The sequence below is a fragment of the Rhipicephalus microplus genome, chromosome 6 (assembly GCF_043290135.1).
Source record: "Rhipicephalus microplus isolate Deutch F79 chromosome 6, USDA_Rmic, whole genome shotgun sequence".
Lineage (NCBI taxonomy): Eukaryota > Metazoa > Arthropoda > Arachnida > Ixodida > Ixodidae > Rhipicephalus > Rhipicephalus microplus.
The window spans coordinates 201,005,760-201,024,507 of NC_134705.1; the positions used below are offsets into that span (position 1 = coordinate 201,005,760).

The 18,748-nt window shown below is 42.7% G+C and overlaps 2 protein-coding genes across 15 annotated transcripts in view; both read right to left on the bottom strand.

Annotated features, from left to right (window-relative positions):
- The window catches only part of GCS2alpha (glucosidase 2 subunit alpha), a 61,407-nt gene extending 46,614 nt beyond the window's left edge, over nt 1–14,793 (bottom strand). For 3 of the 13 annotated variants that reach the window (XM_075867588.1, XM_075867587.1, XM_075867586.1), the window contains exons 1-6: nt 14,690–14,792; nt 14,164–14,268; nt 13,224–13,463; nt 11,417–11,590; nt 4,032–4,073; nt 55–94 (exon numbers count right to left, since the gene is read on the bottom strand). In XM_075867588.1, the coding sequence (XP_075723703.1) occupies nt 55–94; nt 4,032–4,073; nt 11,417–11,590; nt 13,224–13,463; nt 14,164–14,268; nt 14,690–14,706 (618 nt within the window). In that variant the 5' untranslated portion in view covers nt 14,707–14,792. Of the gene's footprint in view, nt 1–54; nt 95–4,031; nt 4,074–11,416; nt 11,591–13,223; nt 13,464–14,163; nt 14,269–14,689 lie in introns of all 13 variants that reach the window. The other 10 variants (XM_075867592.1, XM_075867591.1, XM_075867590.1 and 7 more) reach the window with 7 other exon arrangements.
- Nucleotides 14,794–17,913: 3,120 nt separating this feature from the next.
- LOC119166906 (proteasome activator complex subunit 4-like) overlaps nt 17,914–18,748 on the bottom strand; it is an 81,544-nt gene continuing 80,709 nt past the window's right edge. For both annotated transcript variants that reach the window (XM_075867583.1, XM_037418295.2), the window contains one exon: nt 17,914–18,424. In XM_075867583.1, the coding sequence (XP_075723698.1) occupies nt 18,290–18,424 (135 nt within the window). In that variant the 3' untranslated portion in view covers nt 17,914–18,289. The remainder of the gene's footprint in view (nt 18,425–18,748) is intronic.

The following is an 18,748-nucleotide window of genomic DNA, read 5'->3' on the forward strand; positions in this document are numbered from 1 at the left end:
TGTTTCAACCACGTCAAGACATTCGACAGCGTCTCTTGAAGAATCAATTCCTACCTCATTTTGGTTGTCTCCAGCAGGCTCTCCAGCATCATTTCTAAAGGAGAGAAAAAACTGTTGAACCCTTGCAAGAAACAAACATGCACATTTTGGTAATGCACCAATACAGCATTAAGTTTATGTATTCCAAATACCTGCGGAAATTCTGAAGCACAAACAGACAAAGACGAAAAAAAAAAAAAGAACATGAAAACAGCACCAACACAGTGCCTTGCTTTTCCCGAGTCTATTTGTCCTTGCTTGTCTGCACTGCAGAATTTCCTCAGAATGAACCAACCAAAGCTGTTTCCAAGATTCAGAAGCATATTCTACAATGCTCGCTAGAGCTCAAAGGCTTGTAAACAGGTTTCAGTGCTGCAAACTGACAAATGTTGCACATAAATTGAATGCTGACAAACTTGTCTTTAAGGAAGTATAGCACTACAGTGTTCCCGACAACTGCAAATTGAACAAGCAGCTTGTAGAGAAAGGCAACATTGTCGACTACCGCACACAACTTCAGCAACTTGTTCAATGCGGAATGCTCGAGCCAGCCACCAGAAGTTCGTAGAGCACAAAAGAATATAAAAAGAAAGGAGGCAAGGCTTGCGACTTGAACATAACTAGGAACATCAGCTCCAGTATGGGAGGAATGTCAGCTAAAGGCACTTCTCCAAACAAACAGATAGTATCGATGTTAACAGTTAAGCTTAAATAAGTGCAATGGAATCTCAACGACACGGATCTTATAGGGCCACGAAAAATATTTCTGACAAAATTCTTATCACACACAAAAAAAAAAAAAACTAAAACTAGTATGCCAACATAGCACGCTACAAGAAAGCTCTCCCCTCTTTTCCACCTCACTTCGCATCACCGCCCACTACCTATGATAGACTGCCCACCGCTCCAACTGACCCCTTTGAAAGGCGCACCTAATGAATGAACATAACTGTATGTGTGTGTGCCCGAAATGCCAGTGAGCTGTGCCTCCCATCACCTGGTTATGTAAGAAAGAGTGAACAGGTGACCTTTTAGTTTTAAGGACCACCAATTCCAGTGTCGGCGCTAGAAAACACGTGCCCTTGCTTCCGTTTTCTATGTGCGTCAAAGATGCCAGAAATGGGTGACTAGAGACTAAATGTGATGTGTGTCAATAAAGAGAACATTGAAAATATGAAATTGTTATTTATTTCTCCTTTCCCCAACTCCAACCATATTCTGGGGTGAACCTCATCTACTAAGTGCCTGTAGAGCAAGAATACCGATTTTTCAGGGATGCAGTCATGTCATTGACAACTCTGAGTGACAGCTAGGAGTTTTTAGACATCAACAATTATACTGACACTCAAAATTACACACAAATGCTAGTGTATGTAGTTAAGGGAGAAAATGTGCCGTGTCGGTGACAGCTAGTAGCCCCTTGCCAATTTTGGTATATTTTTCTGTATCACACTAATGTATTGTGGGGAAAATGACTTGAAAATCGTATTGGACGCCATGGAACAAGGCCAGTAAATCGTAAATAGCCAGAGTGTTTTGCTATTATAGCATCACAGCATTCCTTTGGCAGCACACATTCCAAGTGGCACATGAGCCCATTTTCTCAAAAGCAACAACCAGGAGAATGAATCTAAACTACCAGCTTGTTGACACAGAGTATGTTCGTATAGAATGTTGGAGAGTGAAAATTTTATTTCACAACCATACTGTGCTGCAAGTAGTCTTTTGGGCCTTGGCTGCTGGCACAGAAAAATTCGAATCATCCCAGTTTTTGCATGAACAGTGATTGTACCCCCGTGATTTTACTGTAATAGCACAGTACCTAAGTGGTGCCTCACAATTTAAAGTCCATAACCAAAGTTTTCAACAGACTTGGCAAGAGGCTATTTGAAAAATATGTTAAACAAAGAATATCAATTTTAGTTAGGCAACTAAAGTGATGCAATAGATTTGGATGAGATTCCGAAAGGACTTCGTAACAACTTTTCAAATCCACAAACACACTCAAATAATAATCTAGAACCCTGAACTAGAATTTCGGAAGGCTGTGTAAAAGCAATGGACGGTAAAAGTTGTACGTCCATACAAGTCTGGAAAGGCGAAATAACCAAGTATGAGCCTTTCACAATGACAGAGAAGTATATTTAAGTTCTACTAAAAATAATTCACTTTGAAGCTTAAAGTTCTTTTCAGGTTGTAATTGTGGGTGCAGGTTATCGTATTTACTCGCGTAATCCTCGCACTCACGTAATTCTCGCACCCCCCACATCGCCCAACAAAAATACAATTTTTTTCCCTCGAGTAATCATCGCACCCCCGAAAATTGCTGCAATAACGTCGTCTGCTCTTTCCAGCCGTTGATGATGATAGCCCGCCGTCCGACGCCATCTCTTAAGCATCAAGCATACTATTATTGCACGGAGATTCAATTTAATCCAAGCCAAGCCGAAGCAGCAAGTGCGCATTGCGGCGTGTTTTGTATGTTGTGTCGATAATCTTGTAACGTTATGGGGCGATACTGAAGCTACACGGCTGCTTTGAAATTGAAAATGATTGATCATGCACTAAACAACGGCAACATGGCCACCGGTAGGCCCTTTGGAGTCGACGAGTTTTGTGTTCGCTACTAGTGACGGCAGCCGAAAGCCACCAAGACGCGTTGGACCTGCTGTGTGCTTAAGACAGGGATTGATGGTAAACTTTATTTCTTCAGAAGGAAACTGTGGACGATTCTGTTGAATAGCCATCAGCCCAATACTGACATCCTACGCTTGCTTTTTGAGGGCTCTGGTTGAGTGACGAACGCTACCGCAACACCCACAAGCTTTGCGTATAATATTCTAATTCTCGACTATTTGCTTGCACATTTTGTGTCTTAAATAAATCTTGTTTTGTGTTAAACCTCTGCTTTTACTGTTGAGGTGAATTTTAATTATTACTTTTCAAAGCTTGCTGTTAGTTGCTGGTGTGAGAATCTTGATTTGCGGCCACTTCGTTTTCTTTTTGGCTCTGTACGTTTTCGTGGAAAGTTTTCTCCGCGTAATTTTCTCACCCCCCAACTTTGCATCGGTTTTCCGCCGAAAAAAGTGCGAGGATTATGTCAGTAAACACGGTATATGCAAGTGCTAGTTAGATAAGAACATGATATAGACCATGAAGAAAAAAAATATCCTGGCAGAATATATCTTATAGTGCAACGGTTGTCAAGTTAATGCAATCACATTTCAAGCAATATAGTAATGCACCTCATCAGGACCAGCATTACACATCATGCAGAAGCTATGTGCTACACTCAAACCTCGATGTAACGAACCTGGATATAACGAAATATCTGTTATAATGAAGTAAATTAAGAATAGTCTTCCAATATTTGTAGAATTATAAGTATGCTTTTACAATGAATCTTCGGATGCAACGAAGTTGTTTTCATGGAATATGCAACTTTGTTATGAGGTTTGAGTGTATTAGCTTTGCTCTCAAGACACAGCACCCTCCACCAGTGCAAGGCCACTATCCCTTCTTTATATTGTGAGTATATTGTGTGTATATTATTGTATATATTTATAGTGTGTGTATGCATGTGTGTGTGCGCATGTATGTGTGCACATCTGAGATTGTAGTGTTCATGTGTATGAGCAGTGTGGGGCATGTGGAGCCGAGATTCTCCCAAAGTGTGCCATCTCATCAAATTTTTTTCTTGTATGACCTTTAAGACGTGCACAATGGCAATGTATGTCAGCACTAACTATTACCTGGCTTCTCACAAAAACACCTAGCACAATACTGAAGTGTTGGGCTGCTGTGCTTGAACCCATGTTAAGAAAGTTTAATTCTGCCCACCACCACAAAAAAAAAAGTGAATTTTCAAACACTGAACGGTGACATGAAAAGCCAAACTGTTGTTGCTAGATGCCACCTAAGAGTCAGTGAAAACTCCTGATGAGTGTACATAAACAATTATGATCTATTTAGTACAAGTTTTTTAAGCTCACCTAGACAGATAGCTCCAAAGTCGCTGAAGTATGCTGAGAATCCTAACCGCAATTAAAGAAAAGTTCTATTCATTACAATCAAAAATCTATATAAGCTCAAATGGCACTATAATTCAGGACTAGTATTTATAGGTGGATAAGTGGGATGAGACGTTACATAAGGTTAGGACACGAAATAGAGAAAGAACAAATGCCCACCAAGATGAAGTATTAAAAATAATGTTCCAGCTACCACACCACATTGGGCCCCCTCATGTTCTTTTTTTTTCTTTTTGTGCATCACTTCTATCAGCATACCCGGATGGACTTGGTTATTAGGAACACACACAAAAAACTGACAAGGAGGTAGTATACAATGTGCTGCACTGTTGCAGGAATCACCAGATGGGTTCAGAGAGAGCCTTAACTGAAACAGTAATAATAGTCATTTCAGGGGTTCCACATGCCAAAGTTTTCTTTGCTCTTTTGCTTTTTATGAGTGTCCTTCACTTTCTGCTCTGTATTCGACTTTTTTGTGAAACAGCTTATTAAGGGTACTCTGTCAATCAAGGGAGGTCTCTTGCCTGTACAATGTCTTTGGAAACCCTGTCTATATACATTTTATTGTAATATATTGTATGAGTGAAATAAACTGAGAGGTGATGAGATAACTACATCATGAGGCACAGTGTCGTGGGGGAAAAGCACATTCACTTTGACCACATAGGGTTCTTTGTTGTGCCTATGAATCTAGGTACTGCGAATGTGTTCCTTGCATTTTGGTCCCACTGAAATGCGGCTGCAGTGGACAGGAATCAAACCCGTGCCCTTGGGCTTAACATGACACCGTACATGCTTAATTACTGCGGCAGGTGTCAACTTATGGACACCTGCCCTTGTGCCTGTTTATTGCAAATCGTCGTCTTTTTTTATCTTTTTTTTTTCATCTTCTGAAAGCCTGTGCATGCTTTCCATGTCATTTTTATTATGTTTCCCAATTTGTAAACTTAAATGTATACCTACTCTGCTAAACCCCTATTTGAGGGTTGCAGTATTGATAAATAAATAAAATAACATATTTAATCACGTAATGAACGCACTCGCATAATAAACGCACCCCCAACTTCAGTCATCAAATTTTTTTTTTTTTTCGCGTAATAAGCGCACCCCCTACATTCATCGGCTGCAGTGCGGCTAACCGACACCTAACACCTTCTCATTCAGTGGGTCTCCTCCGTTTTTTATTACTTTACGAGCCCCCTCAACCACCTCACTGGCATACCCCTCCCCCTCGTTCGCCTGTTGCAGCGTGCCAATTGCTTTTCTTTCTATCTGTGCGCCTCACGTCCCCAGTCATATCTGTGAGCCACAGCTGGTTCACCAGCTGATAAGCACACAGTGTGCGCTTGGGAAGGTCCCCAAACTGCCCGCGCCAACTGACAACTGACGTTGGTCGCTTCCTGCGAACCCCCCCCCCCCCCCCCCTTCTTTTTTTAACCTACTTTCTTTCTTCTTCGCTCTAACTGTCCCTTCAATCCCCGTTCCCCGTGAGTGTATCGGTTGAGGTGTCCTCACATAAGACAGTTATTGTGCACTCCAAACCTATTTTTCTTACCTTTCCACCTTTTATTAAAGAATCGCCAACCTCTCCCACCTCCCCCCCCCCCAAAAAAAAAAAAAAAGCCCAACCACGTGCACGCGATTTTCGAGCGATGACGGCAGGATTTGCTGCTGCGAAGGGTCACTGGTCGCTATCAAGTCGCAGGTTTTAGAAAACCAGAAAAAATCGCTTGCGGTCCAGAGAAGATCGCACCGATTTGCGCAACATGGTAGCACCCCCGATTCTCGCTTCGCTTGTTATCCTTGCGGAGAGGCACTTCTCATGTAGAAGCAAGACAGCGGCTGTATTTTGTGGTTAATCTTGTTATGGACGATTTGTTTTGATGCCTTGGGGGTAGCTTGCTGCAATGTTGGTTACTTGCTACCTCGACCTCGTCGTGCTTGCTACAGTGTTAACAGCGTCTTTAGCGTTGTCGTGCTTAGGTTGCCGCGAGGTTGGCAAAGTGCGTCGTAGCGTAGCGCAAGTTTATGGGTGCCCCTCGAGATCACAACAGATACCACGAGTGCGAGACAATAGCGCCATCAACCACTATCAACCACCAAAGATGAGTAAAGTGCAACAAAGAAGCTGTTTCCAAACAGTGTACGCGTATGTAAACTGCGAAAGGCTAAGTGACCTAACTTTTTTTGCATTACCACATTTTTTGCTCCTCCCAAAAAAGTTTTCATAAAATTTACTCCGTGTAATAAACACACTCCCCAACTTTGCTCTGATTTTCCGAGAAAAAAAAGTGCGTTCATTATGCGAGTAAACACAAATAAACTGAAACAAGGGTAACCACTAAAAGCTTGACTTATCAACAGTTATCCTGTAAAATCGCTAGATGAGTTGCTATTTTCTTTTTTGTATGGTTAAATGGCAATACATTGCAATGAACACATGTTCTGCATTGAAGCTTATCGCTACTATATGTCACCATTACAAACAAAGAAGACCTAACAATAAAAAATGTTTCAGGTTGAAGAAGTAAAAAAGAAAAATGTTTCGAATTATTTGTTCCGTCAGAACCTTGCAAGTGCATCTGCTTGCTCTGAAAATTTGCAGTTGCCAACAACTGTCAAAACAAAAGCTTTTCCTTTGTTAGCCTAGTAAATATATTCTTTTGTTTACAGGTCATAAAAAGTGAAAGGCCGCAAGCCCTTTAGTATGATGAATGAGAGAAGTACGAAAATACCAAGAGGCAAACATTCTACAAAGGTCATAACTTCCCCCTTTTTTGGTATGTACTTTATGCGCATGTTCTAACTCTTATGTTACAAGCACATTCGCTCAACCTTCAAGACACAGCAACCTATTGAAATTACAATAAAAGAGTGCATAAGAGGCGCAAGATAGAATTGTGGTAGCCTAACCAACAGATGAAGATGCATTCAGGCGTCACTTTATGCAACTGATAAAGAGGGAAGTTAATGAAGTAACTTATCAATACAAGATAATTGGAGATAGACATTCAAAGAAAAAACTTCAGACGTGCTTGTGTTTTTGCCTACACTACGTGCGACGATAACTAACAATGCTTGTCAGAAGGACATTTAATTTGCTTTATTTTTAACAAACAGCAGTTCGAAATACCATATTTACTCGCATAATAGGCACACTCGCATTATAGGCGCATTAACAGCTTAGTCGCGAAAAGTGAGTGAGTGAACAACTTTATTCACTTCCTGCAGATTACCGAGCTGGGTTCCCCCCTAGGAGTTGGTTGAGAGGCCATGTCTCTCAGCAGCTTCTTTGGCCTGCTAAATCGCCCAGTCGCGAAAAGAGATAAAATTTCCGCGGCGCACCCTGAACTTGGCCATGATCAGTAGTTGTGTATCGTATTTGTGTGGTTGCGATTCCACGCCTTCTTACACAACTGATGCGGGAAAAAAAAAAAAAGGACTACGGCAGTGCTGCGAAAGATTCGCGGGCTCGCCAAGTGAGGAAGAAGGATGGTTGCTTCAGCGTTGGAGTAACCATTGCACCGATGTGCAGGCGTAACTCCGGCCACTAGCTGGCAACGCGTGCTCCGTATGGCACACGCAATCGCATCCACATAAAGCACGCATCGAGTTTCTTGTCAGGAAAAACATCGTTATCGCGTTTGCTACCTCGTCCACAAATTTAAAAGCTTTTCGGCTTTCCAATGCGAACTTTCGTTTTTTCTCCCACTATGCGGACTTGCACAAGCTCGACAGACTTTTGTCGCCATTAATTTCCTGGCCGCGAACAAAAACATCGAATCACGTGTGCTGCTCTTTGATCAGTGCTTGAGTGCGATCTTTTCGACGCCCAATCTTCATGCTGTCTTGTACAAGTTAAAGCGACAACATGCCGAACCATAGGCTAGACCTAATCACTGTTTGTGCTTTTCGTAGGGGCGATCGAAGTTGCGGTTTTGTGCGGAATCAACGTAACTGTTTGGTGTTTCTACTTAAAGCAAAGGGGGCTTGGGTGGCACTTGTACCATTCAAATGGTGGTTCACAATTCGATTGCAATGTATGGGGTGCCAGCCGGTGAGTTCGAACGATCGGTACAGTTCCGCGCACAAATAATCTATGTGGCCTGAAACGTAATCGGCGAATTTCCGCAATGGCGCTTTCTTCTAGTTTTTTTTTTTTGTTGTTGTTTTTTCACTTTCATTTTATTGACAACGCGGGCCTTCCGATGTTAACTTTTAGACTTTTGAATGCATCGTCTGCCTCGATTCTCGGACGCGCAAAACTGCATGCTCAACAGGTTTTGTGCTAGTGTAACCTATAAAGAAGGTTGTCTCGGCTGTAGAGCGGATATTCATGACTTCAGCGACGTATACGTTATCAGCAGTATGCTGTAGTCGAAATCAAATTTTTGAAAATTTTAATCCGTGTAATAGGCGCACCCCAGACTTGGAGCCAGATTTCGAGCCTATTATGTGAGTAAATACATTAAAAGAAACCAACAGAAATACCTTAACATTGTTGTGGTCAACACCGTGAAATAGCAGAAGAGGGACACAGAGGACACTAAGGATTTGTTATTCGATCATCTACATTCTACTTTTGGGCCATGAATGGTACACCCCCTGTTATAAAAGTCACTGAATTTTCATTGCTAAAGGAAAGTAGCCAGCACATTATGCAAGAGCGGAGATGCAAACAAAGAAACGCAAACACAAACTTCTCTTGTGAGGCAAAAGACCTTCTGAAGGGTGCTGACAGGTGTAAACACAATGGTCTAAAAAGTTACTTTTTGAGAGTGCTGTGTGACACTAAAAACAGTGTGCCCCTTCAGAGCTACTCAAACAAAAAAAATAAAATAAAAATAAAACCAGGGCGGCTCTGAACTGCCGTTTTTTTCAATGCCATCACCATGATGTGATTGAGAGAAGCCACTTAGGAACAGCTTTGGAGCCCCTAGAGCCTCACTTTAGAGCACCAAACAGAGCACTCGCCAGCCGCACATTTTTGAACCCGAATAAAGTTAAACCCCGCTACAACGAAACTTCCGGGGTGCGGAAAATATTTCGTTGAAGCGAAAATTTAGTTGTAGTGATATTGAAAAAAATATATAGCTGATCTGAGCTAGCAAAACAAAGAAACGCTTATTCTCAAAATTCAAAGAGTGTCCGCTGCTTCCTATTCTTTCCCAGCAACGTCACGACGCGATTCTCAGTCGTGCATAGCGAGGCCATGATGAAAAGCACGCTGAAACAATGCCTACAACTGCTTTTGTGAATGTACCAAACAGTTGTACCAAACTTGTAAACACCAGCAGCTGTCTGCTGTCAAAGTGTATTCGATAACACTGAGAGGGAGGTGGGGTATCGTGGAGCGGTGACTTTTGCCTTATTCTATGCCAATCTTATCACTGGCGGCTAACAGGAACAGCCGCTCTGATTATGTATCACACTGGCCAAGTGTGAATAAAATGATAAGCCTTGGGATTTAAAAAGGCATCGTTCCGCGGTTGCACCCAGCAGCTGCATGAAGGAAAGCATGAACTGAGCTTCAGCTTCGGATCGTCTGCCGCTAGAAGCAAGCCAATGGCAAAAGCAGGGCAGTCTCATTGCCATCGCTATCGAGCAATGGCGGCACCCATGCTTGCTGAACAGCGGTGGTGTCTGGTGGTGCCAACAAGTGTTTTAGACTTCAACATAATTTCAGGTTCTGAAAATGCACCAAAATGTTAAAGATTGGGTTTGCTGTATAGCAATAAATATCTGAGCCTGTAATTGTGTCGTAAAATTTAGTTGAAGCGGGGCGGCAGAAGAAAAAGTGTCCATTGTGGCGACAATACTTATGCATTGACTCCTATGGACTGCTGACGAAGAACGGTAAATTTTTTGTTGTAGCGGAAATTTCGTTGAAGCGGCGTTCGTTGTAGCGGGGTTCAACTGTATTCGTTTCCAAGCTAGAGCAGTAATAGCATGCTTAGCAAAACAGATGTATATACACAAACGAATTTTTAACTAATACCCTAGATATCATTTTCTAGTATACAGCACCAAGTTCCTTTATTTCTGTGGTGTCAGGCCATGTAGCATTTCTCCAGAGTACACTTCACATTTATAATTCAGTGAGGCCTTTTCAGATGAGCTAGTGACAATATTGGAAGTGAAAGGTGCATAAATTTTTCCTGTCATCTGTTTACTGATAAATGTCATGAGACTACGACATTTACAGTCAGAAATTTATACCTCTGTTTTATTGAGCTCAAAAATATATCAGACCAACTCGCCTAGGATTCCATCTTTTCAAGCTAAAGTTGAAACTCGATTTGATGAAGCGATGACCACACTCCAATTATTTTATTATGTCGAGACATTATAAAATCGGGAATGGCATTTTTTGCTCCTTCGAAATTTAAAAATGTAATGTAGCGACACACCAATATTGCCACGGCATTGCATTTGCTGTTGGCTCTCGCTTGCATGTCTGATCATGGCATTCTGAACAGGGCGTCCCGGACATGTAGCCTGCCATGTTCAGGAGATTCAGGCCAAGTAGGCGATCACGTGAAGCTACACAGACTGCCCATATGCAATAAGCCTTTTTCATGATTCGTACTTCATATTCGCCCAACTAACTGTGGCACCTGTCATACTTGAAGTGGAAATGAGGTCTCAGTTGCGCACGCGGGGGCTTGTCTGTATTGCGTATTTACGCCAAGACAACAGTCTACATTTTTCATGTCATAGTGCAAGCAAACTGCTTTTGAACATACTGTTTCCAATAAATAAGTAGCCACCATAGGTTGGACAACCTGCATAGCAGGAAAGCCAGCTCTACAATCATGAAAAGGGACCATCACGGGCCAAGCAAGAAATTGACTAGAGCCATATGTTGCCCTAAACATGAAACAATGAATACAACCACCGTACTGTTCCTTGGGAGCATTTACAGGGACAATAAACCAATACCACCACGAGAGCCATCTGATAAGTAAAGGGCCAAAGACCATTCAGTCCATTCTTTTGCACACATGTGCTGTATTAAAATTAAACTATGGTTATGACCAAGGCAACCACACATTTTACTGCGATAACGCTAAAGTGCATGCAGGCGGAAAATCCGCCCATGCCCGAGTTTGAAAGAAATCATTATTTGTTAACTTTGTTATTTTAGAAGAAACTTGATTTAATAAGGGTTGGGGCCAAGTTTCATTAATTCAGGTTGGTGACAACATTAAACCCTACGAGCACCAGCCGGAGTACGCAAATTTCTTCTTTACATCGGGGACTTCACAAATAAAGTTTGTTAAATCAAGTTTTCTCTGTAATACAAAAACAAAGGAAACTACCCCGAACAAGCATGCCAGGCTTACGAGCTTCCTCGTGGCCGGTAGTGCTCGAAACGCAGAAGCCCACGGGCATTGGCCACCAGGACAAGCTGCCCGTTGGAGTAGACCTCGACCACAAGTGGACTGGCGCGCACTATGGCACGGTGCTTCCCAAAGGCAACCGTGAAGGAGCTGTCATCCTTGTTCTCCAAATGGAGGCTGGAGAACAATGAAAGATAATTCGTAAATTTATAGATACCAATGCAAAAAAAAAAGTCAAAAGAAAAATGTCCTTCCCCCCAAGGCCATAATAGACCACATTGAAAGGCTCTTTCTTATGGCAGGTAGTCGTAAGTGCATGCACCCTCCCCTGAGCTCATGTTTATGGGGGGACAAGCAAGGAGGTGTGGCCGCATCCCTTAAACATCCAAGGAAGGCACTAATGCTTCCCCATACCTGGAGTTAGAGTCACTGTATAGGCCCCCTACGAGAGCATAGATGTGCATAGATCCAGCTAGAAACCGCAGCTATGCAGCGAAGCTGCACTCTTTTTGCAGGCGATATGAACGATCAATGTGTCTGACGTGTCAACAATCGACGATAAAGAAAGAAACATCTTCTTTCGGGACTGTACCACGAGAGCGCAAAGGCAGGCTTTGCAGCCCCAACAGTGGATTTTCAGGGTGGGGGGGGGGGGGGGGGGTCACGCTTATTAAGGGGGTTAAAGACAGACTGACAGCACCTCTTGTTAAGATTGGTTGGCTACAGTGGCGGCAGGAAAATCAGCCTGCACATCAGCTTCTCTGCAATGCTTGGTTGCTAGCAGCATTTGGAAAGTAAATGCACTACTTTCCTACCTAACGGTAGCATGTATGGTAACTCTACCTTTAGCCAGTTGGACATGTGCCATCACAGTTTAAGGGGGATGCTGATTTATTTAAACGTTTTATTATTGAAACTCAGTTTTTATGCATAGTGTGCCATTAATTTTAAAGTTAGTGACAACATTATCTGACCACATTTCTATTGAGCTTGTAAACATGTAAACTACTGCAACAAGTGTAGTTTTTGTGGTTCCAACTTTCCTAGAACAAAGTTATGAAGCTGCACACTCCTCACGAGAACATCTGAGAATATGTACATTTCTTTTTTCACCTTTTCTAAGCAATTTATGGATTCTGAAAATAAAAGTTGACACCCGATGGCGCTCTCTAAGCATTAAGCTCTTTATTGAAACAAAAATGATCATATTTGAGTGTTCCAAGACTGAGAAAAGCTTGTCAGTAGATTGTAAAATTACAAAAGAAAAAAAATGAAGTAAGGAAAATAGCGAAAATAGAAAAAAATCTCTGTTGATCATACATAATACACAAGGCTGTCATACACAAGGCTGTCAAGATAATGTCATCAAAACCTGTGATGTCACGGTGAATTAGTGCAGAAACAAAGTTCGCTGCCACCTGCATTATCGTTTAGTGCATTTTCTCACCTGCCAAAAAAATTTCCACCGCAAGAGTCATGCTTTTAGTATTGTGGAAGGGTAATTTACTAAAACAAGAGAAATGGTTTTTCTTCTGAGTGTCCCTTCAAATGGTTGTTTGGATTTAGTGGTTCGACATTAATAAACTGCAGTGCAATAAGGCACAGGTCTACAAGAAAAATGACAGTTGGATACCCTTTGTTGTCTCATTTCTTTACAACCATGTCTTTAGCACTCAGTTTATCAACATATCTAAGCATCATAGACAGGTGCAAGAGAGGAATGAGGGAGGAAGAGCTGCAATGACCCCCCTCTCCAATAATTAATCATGCACTAAGAATGTTCAACTAAGAAACATAAATGTATAATTACTCAGACTCCTTAATGGTATCAAGGAGTGCCTCCTTCGGCTCAAAACGTGCGACAGCAGATTCTTTCTCGTTGAGTCTCATTCGAAGGACACCTTCTTCGAGCGCAACCAGCTCCAATCGCAGCGCCACCCCATTCTTTGAGTTGATCACGTCAGCCTCCACTCGACTTGACGATGTTGACTTGACTGTGGACAACTCGACATTGTATGGCGACTCACCGGGCTTGGTATTACGGTTACGTCTGCAACAGCGTTTACAGCTTCATTATAATCACACATATTAGTAATGCAGCAGTTTGCAGAACTACCACTTAGATAACTGCGTCGAACTCCCTAGGAGCGATTTACGTTGACAGTAACAGAGTTTGGTGGTGGCTGTGTAACAGGAATATGGGGCAAGTGGCGGTAACTTTCCTTGCCATTAGTAAACACTGCTTATTCATAAAATATAATACCTTTTTTTATCAAGGGCATGCCACAAATACACGTTTGTGAATCTTCAAAGTGACTCGATTTTTTTTTTTTTAACAGGCACATTCATATATTTTTTTCAATTTTATTGGTTCAACTTTTAACTTAAGCCTTCTATGCCGGGAAAACACCTGTAGCGACGTCTACGTATCTGCTAAGAGCTTTGGTTATTGAAGGGAGAAGAAAATATTCGCCGGTTTTTATAGTATACCACAACAGCAGATCAAGTTGGCAGCAGAGAGCCCGACCCGTCAGACTCGGAGGTCAAAGAACCCTAGTCATAGGTTACACGTAGTTACATTGACGATACGCACGGGCAGTAGCTAAATAATTTATTCGTTGACAACGACTGTCAGACCTAGACTTGAACATGTAGATAGGCGTGTCCGAGACTAGCAACTACTCTCTAGCCAGCATGAGGGGGGAGGCGTTTCGCGTGGAAGAGCGCGGAAAAAGTTGCGACGCACTTACTTGCAGAAACCGCTGTCGTTGCACGATTTGAAGTTGGACCTGTCGACCAGCGAGACGTGGCCCAGAACGACAAAGAGCACCACGAACCTTAGCATAGCTCTGCTCCTGGTGAAAAGGTACAGCACCGGTGACAGTGCGAGATACGACCTCGCAAAGGCTACTCAATGACACAGCGCTTCAGAAAACACGCAAATGCACTGAAGATGTCCCGGTTGTTTGACCTAACTAAAGGTGTCTGCGGTGTCAAGGGTGCGTGTGCGTGTTACTACATGCAATCAATCACCGGGCAGCATCTTGGAGTAGAGGGAGCTAATGTCAGTAGGTGCCTTTATGATAACGTGTATATTGTTGCCGGTAGAAAATCGCAGGTTCTAGGTTAAGAAGCTCACATATGAACATTCCAGTGAAACTGGCAAAGCACGGGGAACGCGAAAGTCGATCTGTAAGACACTCAACGCCAGCTATACGCAACTCGATCGATATTAAAACAAAGATTTTACTGATGAAAAGAGCTAAAGTTACTCACCGGTCGCACGTGGCCATTTTGATTTGATCGCCGCGACACCCTGCGGCGACAGTTTTTAACAATGGCAATGAAAAATCAGAGAGACCATTTCACTTTGCTGACTCTTGGTGATGGAGGACACCCTCACTTTATTGCCCAATTTTCTTAACTGATATTATTGTGCCGGCAATTTTTCTATAAACTGCTACAGTACCTTCCTTTGAATTATGATCCGTCACGTATGTACGCTAATACGCCAACACGTACAGTTCGTTATCTGTCCTGGTACACACCACGGGCGTAGGAAATTGAACATGTGTGTGTGCGCGTATGTATACACACACGCAGATGCTGAACCTTCCTCCCCTCGCCCTCCCCCCAGAATTTTTTTTTTTTTGAACTACGCCCCTGATACATTAATACGGCCCTGCAACACTTTTCCAACTACCATAAAATAAATTCACTAAAGGCCTCGCGAATTCACCCCCGCAAACATTTTTAGAGCAAAGCCGAGCGTGGATCCGTTAGAAAGATTTGTCGCATGTTGCCATTGCATTCTCTTTCGCGACGAAAGTACTGGAAGCCCCAGAGTTTCTCTCTCTTTCACACACACGAAAAAATTGAGAAACTCTATGCTGGAAGCTGAGAAGGGAGGGATAATTGGGGGGGGGGGGGGGGGTGAATACGTCACGCACGTCTTGCGACCTTGAGCACTTTTTCTTAGTTCCCTTCAAATGCGCGGATTATCAGTGCGATCTCACCGCGCGCGCACATCGAGGCACCATATAGTGCAGTGGCTAGGGAGCCACCAACGTTGGCGATACATTCGAGATGTATTCTAGTAACGTATATAGAAGATGTATTCTAGTAACGTTGGGGTAAAGTTTTCTAGCTCACTCTAGTTGGGGAGCCGCTGTCATAGCCGCTGTAACCCTAGCACGCTGCACGCTTGGACACATCGCGGCCTCTCGCGGCGGCCCCAGTAACAACCGAGCGCGTCATGAATAAATCAACTGATGGCAGATACTTTGCCTGCCAAGGTGCGATTTTTGAGTGTAGCGTCATTTGTCGAGAGAAGGTGATCTGTAGCTGACTTTAATAATTACTTGTGAATTCAAGATCACTTGCTACGCTATATCTGGTTCGCGTGTGCTTCGGAGCCTCGCCTACCGACCAATAGCATTTTATGACGATGCTCAAAAATCCCTGAACTTGGGGCCCCACCATCGAGTTCATATGACCCCTGTTCTAAACCATCCAGAATAAAGTTTTTCATTCTTTCCTTATTAAGTTACTACATCGCAAATGTACTGCCGAAAAAAAAAAAAGAATCTGTCAAGTACGAGTGGAATTACGGCGATTTATCGCATACACGCTTCCAGTGGTTTCTAGAGTGTGCGCTGAAAGTTAAGTAGGGGGGGAGTAGGCCATAGAGTTAATATACTAACTCTATGTTAACGCTATGGGATAGACAGTGGGGAGCAAAGTTATTGCGTCCCATTGTCTGTGCGCACCACGACCTTAAGCGTTTTTTGTTTCTTTTTTCGAACGCGCAGCTTATTTACAGTTAGCAAGGGGGAGAATAAAACGCTCATCTGACGTTCTGTTCGAGAAGATCGATGAGTAGGATCCTTCGTATGGGATCCCATTGGCGCAGACCACTGTCCTTGCACGCAGGCACATACCAACATCCCGCGGCATCTGCAGTAACTATAGATCTCGCGATGCTCAAATCGGTCAACGGCCATGGACAAATTTATGAGGCAGTCATTTAGGTTTATCGAATCATTTATAATAAAAATGTGTAGGAATGATTTCCCGCTGTATTTGATTTTTTTTTGTAAATTCCAGGCTGTGCACTGTCAGGAGCCTAGACTACCGCAGTCGGCAGTTTTTTCTATGCTAAAAAATTGTTGAAGGGCCCTTTCAAAAACAAAGACACACGTTTAATTATTTGTCTCAACAATAATATTCCATCTTGCCTGGATTTCCTTGCGTTATCACAGAGGCACCACTTCGACAGCTTCTTGCCCAGGTGTCCCTCCAGATTTTTTTCTTGTGAATAAAAATGAATTGATGCAAGGAACACCTATCAACATCAAATATATGGCCATGTACGTGGGCGTAGGCCGGGGGGGGGGGGGGGGCAGTGCGAAAAACACACCCGCCCAACTTTCACCTCACCAGCACTTGCCCTAACCTAAGCTACACCAGTGCTCTCCCCCTCCCACAGCTGTGCCGATGACCATGGCCATGAACGACTCTTGAAAGCAAGGTAGTAAGGCTAGCTCGCGCAATTTTCAAGACGTAGAACTCACGTTCAAGCCCACTTTTTTCAGGTCAAGAATTACACATACACAGGAGTCCAAAATGTCTAATACCAGCATGTATTGTGACAAATCGCAAATTCTGTCAAACCACTGGAGACCACTCCTATTTTGTGCAATAAAGTAGTCTCCTATTTCCCAATAAGCTTGCCAAAAAAAGTTTACTATACGAAGAGCAAACCGTTTTTACGAGGGAAAAAAGTATACCCAGAGGCATAAAGATAAAAACACACCTTTATTGCTCTCCTATATCAATGTTTCACGAGAGACCTCGCTCGCCTTACCTAAAAACTAAATTTTAACCAGCAGAGACTTTTTTTAGGTGTTCCTTTTAAAGCAAAAGTATCAACCTTTCTATGTAATATTGATGAGAACCAACAGACAACACTGTCAAGTACCAGGGATATTATCAGTAATAATAACTTCCCCTATACTTAAGTAGTAATATTAACCTCTAGCCTAACCTCCTTGTCCTTCCTCTTTCAATCCTCCTCCTCCTTGACCTCTAGCCATGGCGGCGAGTGTTAATGGCTACCGGCAGCGTCGACCGACACTCCCACTTTTAAATGCACATATATATATACCCTGTAAAGCGTAAGGGGGGATAGCCACCATGGTAGCTCAGTTGGTAGAGCATCGGACGCGTTATTGAAATATTGTGAGTTTCGTCCATGCCCATGGAAAGTTATCGTTTTGTCCACTTTTCTTTTTTCATATTTGAATTACATTTACTACAAAATGACATCCCCTATACTTTTCTTGGCAGTGTTGTCTGTTAGTTCTTGTTAATATTGTGTTTAATAAAAAAAAAACGAGCCCTTAAAATTTCCACGTTCCTTCACATTTCAGGACGTCACTTGGCTAGTGTGTCACAGGTACTCACAAACACAACTTGTAAAGCAAGTTGAAGCACTGACATGGTTTCTATAAACAATTTCTTTATTTATGCTTGTATAACAACAATACCCCTAATAAACAATTCCCCACAAATAAAAACAGAAGCCACAGCTCGCCTCAATTCATTCTAATTTTTTTGCACAGTCCTTGACAGGCAATTAATATGCACTCACTCATATGTACGAAAAAAATTCAATATGAGGCACAATATAAAAACACGCCCTTCCATCACAGCAGAGGCCATGAGGCGGAGCTTATCACTAAATCGCCCACCGTGCTTGATCCCGGGCCTGACAATAAAAAGAGTCAATTGTCATATACACAAAATGAATACAATGCTGTGATGCCTGAGGCCTTCGAGGGGGCCATTCCTGTGTGTCGGAGGATGTGTGGCATCTCAGGCGTAGTAACTGGGCGAGACCAGGAGGTCGGTGATGACCGCCAACTGGTCGTCGGTGAACTTGACCTTGTGGTCGCGCCAGTTGTCATGGTGAGTTCTTCGAAAGTTGGACAGTGTCTTCTTAATGGTGGCCTTTGGACACAGAAAAATAAAATAATGCAGTAGTGTCTAGTCATGTGCATGCAACATAGACACGGTTTGCCACAAGACCTTATTGAACACAAATTTGGAGGGGAGAAGGGGGAAGCATGAATCCCACAAAGCCAAAGTCTTGAATTCAGAGCATCTACATGGTAACCTTTGTGACCTGTACAGGTCGTTTCGGCCCCTGTACCACAATTTTTGTTCAAATGGGTTTAGAACATCCATTTTTGTACAATTCTACACAGTTCCGATTCCAGGCTGTGATATGCTCATTTACAGCGACACTTTCAGTTTAGGAAAACATTTGCTCCC